We start from the raw sequence: 12,349 nt of genomic DNA on the forward strand, positions 1-12,349 counted from the left end.
TCCATATTTATTTTGTTATTTTAATTTTTTTTAAAAAAAATATCTTAGTGGGTACATGATCAAAATTAAAGATAACCTTTAAACTGTTAATTTTTCATAAAAAATAATTTTATTATTTAAATATCATCAGTTAGAAATTTTAATCTGAATCGTTAGAATTGTTTTTGGACCAGATGGTGTGTATCTCTCCCCAAAAATGAGCACCATGGTGCTCATTATTGTGATGACTGATGAGCAGTGGCTTGGTTCAAAATATATATTAATTAGAGAATAATTAATGCTTTATTTATCAATTTTGCCCTTGTAATTACTGTTTTTTTTTTTTGGGGTGATAACCTTCGGTGTCCGGCGGTTTCGGCAACCAACTGATCCAGATTAGTGGGAATGTGGGTTTACTATGCAAGGCATCTCACTCTCACCAAATTATAACGTATCTAGGGTTTGAATTTGAGATTTCTGGTTAAGCTAGAATAACATTCTTACCAATCGATCTAAGCACTCGGTGGTGCCCTTGTAATCAATGTTTAAAAGTAACTCTTTTTTTTTTTTTTTCCTTTTGCAACCTCATTTAATATGAATAAAGTTGAAAATTTTTTTCGATTTGAGATAAATTTAATGACTTAAATATTATTTCTAATTTTAATGAACTAGTTGTGTATGTGCGCGCGCGCGCTCGTGCGAGACAATTGAAAATGAAACCCTTCAATCATTTGTATAAAAGGGACAATAGTCATTGTCATTCACGCCAACTTAAATCGCTTTTCTCCTCACCCCACCCCCAATTAAAAGTAATATGAATCATTTACCTTACACGTAAACATGGGCACTCTTCCCGGGGGCCCCCGGCCCCAACCCAAAAAAAAAAAAAAGGATTTCTCCCACTTTGATGAAGCTAAGACAACCTTCATTTTGTAATTCTCCTTGTCTGAACATTCTTGGCCATAAATCTTGGAAGTCGGAATAATATGCAAGTCCTGAAGAAAGAGAACTTTACACTTTCATCAGTACTTTACAAAACTACTCTTTTAATAATTGGTGCACGAGATGCGTATCTGCAAAATTCAGTCCCATCTCATATATCTGGACGGGACAAAATAAAGAAATTAAAGGCTTCTTGTGCCCTTTAGTTCATGGGTCCCACCCTAAGGTGAAAACAATCAACGGTGGAAAAACAAGTTGCATGCTAAACGAGTCATTTCTTTTATGTCCATTTCACTCTGATGCATGTGTCGTTTATCCCCTGCAAAACCCTTGGGTTGGATTACTATTATATAACTCAGTTCTCTTGTTCATAAGTTCGTGCCCATATTAATTACTATCAGAAGAATTCTATTTATCTCCTTCTCATCCAAATTCCCAACTTTAATGGAGGTTCCATGGCAGACTTGGTTCTCCGATCTGGTAATCATAATTTTTTATATCTAACCTAGCTATTCTATTTTAGGGTTTCATGATGAAAATCATTATGGTTATGCTTGTTTGATTAGTTCTCATGGATCTCTCTCTTTCTCCCTGTTTTTTTTCTTTTTTTTTGGTTTAATTTTTTGATTTCAGGATATGGATGAGACCGATTTCTTCAATAATCAATCGCACAAGCCTTATAACTCTTTTGATGATGAGGATGATGTGTTTCTTAATGAGATCTTTCACCAACCTTCTTTCTCTTCTGAGAGTGACAGTACTCACTCTTCCTCTATTCAAAACACCGCCGTCACTGCCGCATCAGATGGTGGTGGTGGTGGTGGTGCCGCTGCCGCCGCTGTTACAACCCCCATCGTTAGCCGCTTATCGTTGGACAACGATTCCGGGGCCGGCCAGCTGAAGCGGCCTAACAACTCGAGCTCAACCCTCTCGAAACTTGGTAGCTTCTCGGACAAACCAGTAGCCTCGTCGTCCCCGTCAACTTATATTCTGTCCTTCGATAACTCAACAGTTCTCCCGGCCACCTCCGACGGTGGTCACCGGAAACACGAATCGGCGATCAAGAGTCGTAATCAAGAGAAATTAGAGAGTAGTATTACAGGTGGTGGAGGAGGAAGAGGAGGGGGAGGAGGCACGCGCGCTTCCCAAAAACGAACCCTAGAAAACCAAAATAGTGATCAGCCAAGAGCTAATCAAGGGACAAAGAAGACTAGAAGTTCATCCGAGACACTGGATCACATAATGGCTGAGAGAAAAAGGAGACAAGAACTCACTGAGAAGTTCATTGCACTCTCAGCGACAATCCCTGGTTTGAAGAAGGTCAGTTGAATTCATTCATTTCATTATGTCTTGATTCTTCTTCAACACTTGGAAAGTACCAGTTCATCTCTTTCATCTTCTTATTCAAAATTAGGGTTCGGATCCTTTTTCATCTTTTCGTAATTATCACTGATGCTTCGATGGACCAATTAAATTATATTATGATTCTTGTGATTTTCTAAAATCTGATGAAGGACTGGAATTGAATGGAAAAGTATAAAAGATGTGGGTATGCATAACCAGAAATAATATCATGAGTTTTTGGCAAATTGACTGACTTTTTACGTACAAGCCCGGTTTTGATGAATGTTTGTTATTTTAGTTGATTCTAAAATAGCTTTTAAAAAAGGAAATATCAACCCAAAACCTACATTTTGCAAATGGAAACAAAAATTGCTTTTCAGGGAAATGGATTTTGTTAGAACTAGTAGCCAAATCCACAAATTGTTTCATATACTCCTCCCTCCTTCCTTTTTATAAGTTACATTTTGGAGATGCCTAAAATTTTAATGCACGTTTTTTTATTCTTACCCTCATCATTTTTCTACTCCTTCCCCCTCCCCCCCAACTCTTTCTATAAATATGCATATATTTGAGAAAAATTATGGGAAAAAATATTTCTTACATATTTATTGTCTTTAATCGATTTTAGTTGACTTCTTAAATTTTGTAAACTAGTAGCCAGAGCCAGACAAATGCACAAATGCACAGAGCTTTTCATATATGAACTTGTTGTGTTGTTTAATCTAAATGTTGAGCTGATTGAATGATTTGGATGAAATGCTCATCAACTAATAGATTGACAAGGCTTCAATACTAAGCGAAGCCATAATTCACGTGAAGCAACTTCAAGAGAGAGTGAAAGAGTTAGAAGAACAGAACAAGAAGATGAGTAGCTTGGAGTCCTCAGTGTCAAGGTACATGATGAAGAATAAGAAGACGTCGTCGTCGTCGTCGAGCCAGCTCTATAATAATTATAATAATAATGCTGAAGACATTCAAGAGACAACCTCCTGTGAAATGAGCTCCGATAATTACTTCAGAATTTGTGAAACCCTTCCTGAAGTTGAAGCAAGAGTTTTACACAGACAAGTCCTCATCAGAATCCACTGTGAGAATAAAAAAGGCGTCACCCTTAACTTGTTGGCTCAGCTCCACAATCTTCATTTCTCCATAATCAGTCACAGTGTGTTGCCGTTTGGAAATTCCACTCTTGATATGGTCATTATTGCTGAGGTACACATCCATCCATCCATCCACACACACACACACACACACACACACACACACACACATTTAGTTTCTGTTTCTGTTATGTGCTTGGTTGAGCAGAATCAATTATAGGAGAAAACTCGATCTGATTATTATGTTTGTTTTCCCCCATCTGATAAAAATATTCTCAAACACTCAAGCAAGAACCATATATAGCATGGAGAAGGGGGAAATGACGATAAAAATTCTTATAATCTAATGATATCAGAGAAAGAAGCATTAATAAAATATTAAATTCCTTTTTAAGAACTAAAGTTGTACCTCGTGTTTTTCAAGGTTCCACGGCTAGTATTTCTCAAAACTATCATTAATTAATTTATGTTCCTTGAATTTACAAATCCAAGTAAAATATTATTCTGATTTCGAGTATTGAGACGAGACTTGGCTATATCTTTACAACAAACAGGTGTGTGTGTGTGTGTATGTTTAGCCAATACGTTGATATTGTATACACACACATATATAGCTTTAGTTTTTAAGACCCTCTTTCTATATACTCCTCTAGTCCAGTTTATCAAGCAAAGAGAGGAAGGTTTTTTTGGTCTTATTTGTAAGTCTCACCGTTAAATTTTTAACATAAATATATAGTTTTACTCTTCATTTATTATTATATAAATTATTTTTTTTTGAGAAATTGTACATCGTAAATAAGAATAAAGTTAAAAAGTTAAATTTTAAAACACGGCAAACGAGGTTTAAGATTTTTCATGATTCTAATATGACACATTAAAAGTGACTTATAAATCAGAGAATAGGATGAGTTTTTTCCAACAAGAAAAGCTGTACAATTTCAAGAACATGTAGTATAATTATTAGTTATTTCACAAGCAGCCACAATTCATAAATTCTCTATAAAATCGTTAGTTTAATGAAGAACATGTATGATAAATTTTTCCCCCCAGCAATTTCATATGATGAATAATTTGTTGTTATAGGTCGATGAGGAACGCAGCATTCCAGTGAAGGAACTTGTGAAAAAGCTGAGAAAGACACTGTTGAAGACAGTTGAGTGAGAACCACTAAGAGAAATCCATGCTAGGGTATCAAGTATATCAACAACCTTACCCGCCAAGTGACGATTGAATCTCATGTTTTAAAAATGATTCAAACTTTTTGAATACTATTAATTATGATTTGGTGTTGTTTGTCGCAACAATAAAGAAAAAACAACAATAAGATAGTTTATTATTGTATGCGGATTAGTGTAAATTATGATATATATGTTTGATTACCATATAATGTATTGTCCAAACTTGCTGTGTTTGATCACAGTGTGTATATATTTATATTTATTGGTCTTAGCATGTTAGAGTTTTTGCTTCAATCATCAATAAAATGAATCCCACCTAAAACTTGTCACTTAATTTACTTCTTTTTTTTTTTGTTATTTCCTTTAGTTGTTTTAATTATTATTGTTATCATAGTGATTACTATTATATTATTATATGACTTTGTCTAATATTCGACCAAGAAGGAGCCAGAAAGAGGGAAAATAATCGATATTACTCCTCCAGTTCCCATTTTGTAATTATACTATAAAATAAGTTATATATTTAGAACCGGTTGAGTAGTATTAATGATTGACAAAACTGGCGCCAGAGAGAAATTCACCTTCGCGCCTTCCTCCCTCAGCCACCCTCCTCATCCTTGGTTGCACCACCAAATCAGAGACTCTAATGCTTTTTTCTTTTCATTTGCTTATGTGGTCTGGCAGCTAGGATTTTTTTTTAGTCCAATATGAGCTGAGTCATCAATTTCATAGATAAAGAAAATACTTCTGTTAACATTAGATGAAGGTGCACAATTTTAAATACTTCAAGGAGCCAAATTACATCACAAATAACTTTAGAACATTGGGCTGAGTTTGGAAAAATACTTTCGCACGTTAACCCAAAAAAAAAAAAATCTAAACTTTAGTTAAGTTTGTCCACAGGTGGGATTAAGGCTATCAATCTTGCTAGGATTTTGGCCCCAAAAAAAAAAAAAACAGCAGTATCTCGTTCAGATTGTTCCTCAAGAATAAATTCTATATTTTAATTATCTTGAATCATCAGAATGGTTTCCAGATTTTGTAACAGTTTCATTTCCTTCTTTGACTTGTTTGGACAGGCTTTTGCAAAATGCCCTTTCTTCCCATAAAGATAACATTTATCAGACTTTTTGGAATGAGGAGATCGTCTTTCAAAAAATCTAAAAAGCCGTGTCCTTTTTCTTCTTTGAAAATAAAAATCCTTTGATGTTTTGTATTTTCTAAAATGGGATTTCTTTTTTTGTAGAACAAGAGCATTCTTTTTGACCTTTACACTTAATCTTGAGATAAGGCTTCCTACTTGCAGATTGTAATTTGACTTGGCCTTTCATCATTTCTTTGAGGAATTTTCTTTGTTCACAGGGTTTATCTAGAGTGGACAGTTGACAAAGCAAGTTGATATATTTCTCTGAGAGATACGCAAGGCATTAATAGCTGGATGAAGCTCTAGCGGTAATTCATCAAGAAGAGAGGCAATAAAAACATGTCTAATATTAACATCTTGAAGTCCCTCCTCCAACATATAGTATTTCTCAGACATTTGTTGAAAATACTTTTGCAAATCTCTTCTATCAAGAGAATGACATTTCATCTCAAAATATTCTTATTGATTCCTTCTATTGATGATATTGAAATCATCAATAAATTATTTATAAATCAAACCAAGAATTTGCCCAACTCTAGTAAAATTAGCTACAGCAGCTTTATGACAATCATCTATGATTTGAAACCATTCATGTAGATTACTAGTGAATCTGAGACAAAATTCTGAAATAACTTCTTGAACAGTAACACTAGGCCTACACATCTATAGATCAAGCCAAGCGCCAAATTTGTGAAGTCTTTCTCTCCATTTATGAGGAGGGAGATTATCAAACATAAACCAAGGACTTTAGTAGGCTTAAGGTGTCCTCCAGTTGTTCTAGACGATTGGAAAAAGTTGCATCTTCTGGACATTCATCTGGTGTATCTTGAACAATAGGCTCTATAGGAGAAAGTGGGACCATACCAACTTTGGAAATATCAGCAAGAGCTCCATTAGAGTCAGAGCTTTTTAAATTCTCAAAGAATTCAGGATCCAAATTAGACTCATAGTTTTTAATAGGCAACGCCTAAAATTTATTTTGTAGAGAGGCAATGGGAGCTTTGGTTTTCTCATTTTCTTCACTTTGGGGTGGACTGTTTAGGTAGGAAGAATGGTGGTGTGGTTATTTTAAGACTAGTAGAAGGTTAAGAGGTTTTTGCTAGAGATTTGGTATAAGAGGGACAGGCTTTTGATATGTCAGGATTAAAAAGAGGTCTTGGTCTTAGATGAAAAGGTTGTGTAGGTTTCAGTTGAGGAGGCTTAGGTTATAGTTTTGACTGCCTCACTTGTCTGAATATAGAATAGCTCATCTTGAAGATTTGACTATAATTAGATAAGGACTTAGGATAATATGTAGGTGAAGATGAACATGAAACAGGATGATAACTGGTCGGGTAAGAGGGATAGGATACATATATAGTTTGAGAATGTCCCTTGTCCATATCTGCCTCAATGCTCTGAATATTCTATTTAACTTCACAAATCTCTTTCTCCTCATCCTTGAATTCTGGTATGAGATATCCTTAGTCAATGAATTTCTTTAGATTGACATCCAAATGATAAGCTTGAGAAGTAAGGTGTATATACAGTTGGTTATCTGATCACTTTACTACAAAAAAAGAGAGCAAATTGTAGTGATTATTTTGTAGCGGATACATTAAACCACTAGAAATCAAAGACTTGTAGTGGTTTTAACGTAAAACCGCTATAAATCTGCATTGGTTGACCCAAATTTCACTGTGTCACACATTATAGCGGTTATACGTGCAAATAACCGCTACAAAAATGGCTCACCCTTCCATCATTTGGCAGGAGATTGGCACTAAATTTGTAACAGTTATGTAGTGGAGGTTATGATAGTATAACTACAACAAACTATTTGTAGCGGTTATTTTGTAGTGGTTGTGCTAAAGGCAGAAAATGAAACGTTTGATTTTTGTAGCGGTTTCATATAAAACCGCTACAAATGGTTAAAATTTGTAGCAGTTCTAGTTTAACCGCTACAAAGTATTGCAAATTTGTAGTGGTTACATAGACAACTGCAACAAAGTGTTTAGTTATTTGATAGAGGTACGACACATGTCATAGACTTTGTAACGGTTGTAAGGTAAACTGCCACTAATATCACATTTGTAGCAGTTATTTTTAAAATCACTATAAATGTTCGGTGTCTATATAAACCCTCTCCCCCTCCTTCTTTCACTTTCACTGCGTGTGTGTACGGTTTCTGTCACAATTTTTCCTCAAATCCACTGTAGTTTCAGGTCCATTTCCAGCTATCCAGGTATAAATATATATTCATTTATTAGTTAATTTATTTTATAGTTACAGTATTTAAATATTTAATTTGTATTGTATTCATTTAATATTTATTTTATTTTAGTTTAGTTATTTAATTGACATTGATATTGTTTGATTTCATAATTATATCTCGTATTGTTTTAAATTTTTGTAGTTTGCATGTTAGTTATAATGATTTAATAATAAAATATATTTATTTAGTAATCAACTTATATGACATTAGGAGTGATATTAATTTAATTACAATTATTTGTATTTTATTTAATTCAAAGAAGTTGAATTTATTGGCTTTTTTAATTGTTAATTATGAATTGGAAGATAATTATAAAATGTTTAGAATTTATTAAATCCATATCTAAACAGTTTTTTATTTTGTTTAATTAGTTATATGTGATTTAAATTGTTGAATTAATTAATTGTAATGATTATATATTTTATTGCCTTCAATTTTTTTAGTTTACATGTTATTTGTAATTGTTTAATGATAAAATTCGTTTATTTAGTAATTAATTTTATTAGATATTAGGAGTGATATTATTTTAATTATATTTTGTAGTATTTTATTTAATTTCAGAAACTTGGAGTTGGTAGAAATTTTTCAATTTTTATTTATGGTTTCAAATGTAATTGTAAAATGTTTAGAATTTATTAAAGTCATATTTAATAAATTTTGTATTTTGTATTGTTTAATTAATTATTTATTGTTTAAATAGCATGGCTTGTTGATACGGTAAAGATCCCATTGAATCTACGAGACCCCTCGGTATCCTGAGAGGCTTGGGTCATCCAAGGAGTCGACAGAGGAGGATGAGGGGCCCATGATCAGCATGGAAGATTATGAGATCAATGAGCACTTCGATCTCAACCTGGGGGGATGAGGGTGGATTCAAGGGTCCTGTGGAGGGAGAGGTACGGGACCTGAAGGAGGAGGAGGAGGACCACCACCAGCAGCTGCCGCGTTGACCTAGTAGACGGTTGAGCAGTTCGGAGGTGGCAGTTGTGGGTAAGTAAAATAAGTTATTTAATATTAATAATTAAATATTATTGATATTATGTCATTATCAATTTAATTGTGCAGACCCAATGGGCAATAGGTCCACGAGGAGACTAAATGTGAAGGACATGCATTACATTCAGGATGCACATGTCACAGTCCCTCTGAATGAGCATGGGCAACCAATTGAGTTGGGAGGACATCTGTTCAACTGATATCTAGCTTATCTAGGTGGACAATATACAATATTTCCCATCTACGAGCCCACCTGGAAGAGGATGTCACAAAAGAACAAGAGCGACACCTGGGAGCTGCTGAAGGTAATTAATTAGTATTTGAAATTTAGGATTAAATATTTTCCTTAAAATAATTATGACTTACATTATGAATTTGATTTCTTACTAATTAAATCATAATTTTATAATTGCAGAAAAAATTTGTCATCGGGGATAACATGAAGACATATGCCCTGAAAAAGTTAGGGGACGGTTGGAAGGACAGGAGGGGCCACTTGTACAATACAAAGAAAGATGATAGGACGAGACCCCTAAAGGAAATGCAGGCATACATGCCAGATGGCATCTTGCCAAAGGCTGGGCATCATTTGTCCAGCTTAGGGTGACACTTGAGAGAGGGTATGACTTTAATTTATTGCATTATTGTTAGGTTATTGCATTACACATTAACTAAATTTATTATATTTTATTGCAGTGTCTTTCTTGGAGAAACATCGTGAGTCGCAGCCATCAGGATACCCAGCATATGGTTCGAAGTCATTTGCTATGACCTATAATGACATTGTGAGTAATGCTACAAATTTAATCAAATTATATGTACATGTATATATATGTGTGTGTGAATTTAAATAATTAAAATATTCTTTTGTTTTATTATAAATTGGCAAGGGAGGAAGATGCAATAGGAGGAGGGACGAATGCCTACCTTAGGCGAGATGTGGCCACAGTTCCATAAGCATAGGGACGGCACTCCTATATCTGAGCATGCCGAGGAAGTTGCTATTTGTATTTAGTTACAATTTTATTGTTTATTTAGTGTTTAAATTTAATGTTCATATTTTTATTGTTAAAATTATGTTAATTTTATTTAATTTGATAAAATTGTTTTCGCAGGAGAGGATGACCCAGAGTGCTGTAGAGCTGCGAGAGTTTCAAGGGTCAGCTGTGGACTCCATCACCTCACTTAGGGCAGGTTTAACCAGACCTAAGCACCCAGGACGGGTTAGGGGACTCAGTTTTTATGCCACACTGAGTACTGTTTACAATCGAGGCTGTCATGCATCTTTTGAGGCGGGAACCTCCCAGTCAACAACAGCATCACACCAAACCTTTTCTGGCACAAGGCGCCTGAGAGAGCCAATAGTGAAGCAGCTTCGTGAGCAGTTTGAGGCCTAGTATCAGGCTCGTGAGGCAGGAGACAGGCCAAATATGAGGAGTAGATGAAAGGTGCCAATGCGATGATGGAGATTGTTTGGCAAAGGGTAACTCCTGAACTTCCTCCTCTTGTCCTGCCTGATATTGACATTATAGACGATGATCTTTCATCCTAGCCACCCCAGCCTCAACCCTATGATTTTGTGGAGTCATCGTAGAGGGTCGATATTTGAGGATTTTTTTTATTTTTATTATCAGTCAAAATTTTCTCTATATATAGATTACTGTTATTAATAATTGAATTTTAATTTTCATGTGATTCTAAATATTTGAATTAGTATTAGGATTTTTCATTAATTAAAAGTTATTCGATAAAATTAAACATGAATAAAATTTATTAATTAAATTAAAAAGTAAGTATTAAATTGGAAATTGAAATTAATTAAAAAAATATAATCAAATTAAAATAATATATAATTCAATTCTAATTTATTAAAATAGAAATTATTAAAATTTCAAGAAAGAATATTTATATTCGATAAACAAAACAATATTTCAAATTTTAATTAAAATTTTATATTCGATTCTAAATAGTTAAATTAGTATTAACATTTTTTATTACTTCATAATTATTCGATAAAATTAAACATAAATTAAATTTATTAATTAAATTAAAACATAACTATTAAATTGGAAATTGAAATTAATAAAATCAATATTTATGTTGGATAAAAAAATATTTACTGGCGGTTTACAATTTGTAGAGGTTAATAAACCACTACAAATGCTTGAATTTGAAATCAAATTTCCCTCTACTACTGTTTTTTGTAGGGTTTAATAAACCGCTGCAAATTTAAAACCACTGCAAAAATTACTAGCGGTTACATTAAGCTCTACAATTGCCAAAATTGAATTTGGTGCCTGTCATATTGTAACAATTAATTAACAGCTATAAATATTTTTACAGTTGGAGTTACCAGTAGTTTGTCATTTTGCTGTGGTTATTTAACCGTTACAAATGTGTGATCGTTGGATTTAGCAGTGATTTTTGCACTTTGTAGCCATTATTTAACAACTACAGATTTTTTGACCATTGCTTTGCTCCTTTTTAACCAGCTTAAACGTTTCAAAGTGCCATTTCACTTCCATTTGAGCTTTTCTCTGAAATCTTTCCCTACTCTTGCTTACATAAATTATGGATAGGTCATGGATCAAGTTGCCGCGTACATCCCAATGATATTTGGCTGAATTGACGTCATTCCTAGAATTTGCTTCTACGCATGCAACTACTAATGGTAAGCTTCTTTGTCTATGTCCTAAATACAATTTCAATAAGTGGCACCAACATGGTGAGTAACACGATATGATTGATCAATCAACTCCTGCAATTTCCCGAATAGGAGTTGAAGTAGAGGAGTTTGACCCTATCAATGATGCTGTGCATGATGCATTTGGGATTCACAAACACATATCAACTGAAGAAGTACAAGGACCTGAACCAAAGTTCATAAGAAACGGAGCTGCTCGAAGTTTTTTTGATCTCATAGATGATGCTGATAAGCCTTTATATCACGAGTGCACAAAGTACTCAAAGCTATCATTCATGGTAAAGCTATATCATATAAAATACTTATACGGTATCATAGACAAGGCAATGTCAATGCTCCTGGAATTATTGACAGACACATTCCCTCATGTGAATTTCCCATCGTTGTTTTATAAAGCGAAGAAGATGATTAACAAGCTTGGCTTAAACTACATGAGAATTGATGCCTACCCAAATGATTGTACGTTATATTACGGAGAGCATGCCAGTAGAGAGACTTGTACAAGGTGCAAGACATCTAGGTATAAGCCCACACGGAAGGGAAAAAAGCAGAAGAAGAAATCTGCAAAGATTCTAAGGTATTAGTTGCTTTATTATTTGCTTAAATTTTTTTATAACTTTTGTCATTATTAAACTAATCATAATTGTTTTCATTTTCTTTACAAATTATGTCATTAATAAACTAATATAATTGCTTTAATTTTTCTTT

General features: G+C 33.8%; 1 protein-coding gene across 1 annotated transcript; it reads left to right on the forward strand.

Annotated features, from left to right (window-relative positions):
- The first annotated feature begins 1,365 nt into the window (after positions 1-1,365).
- Positions 1,366-4,526, forward strand: LOC114749722 (transcription factor NAI1-like). Its single transcript, XM_028938267.1, has 5 exons — positions 1,366-1,401; positions 1,555-2,011; positions 2,111-2,241; positions 3,040-3,477; positions 4,449-4,526. The coding sequence occupies exons 1-5, from the start codon at positions 1,366-1,368 to the stop codon at positions 4,524-4,526; spliced, it is 1,140 nt and encodes a 379-aa protein (XP_028794100.1).
- Positions 4,527-12,349: the final 7,823 nt, after the last annotated feature.

This window comes from Neltuma alba, unplaced genomic scaffold (genome assembly GCF_004799145.2).
Source record: "Neltuma alba isolate B1F8T4 unplaced genomic scaffold, ASM479914v2 tig00006143_pilon, whole genome shotgun sequence".
NCBI classification, from domain to species: Eukaryota; Viridiplantae; Streptophyta; class Magnoliopsida; order Fabales; family Fabaceae; genus Neltuma; species Neltuma alba.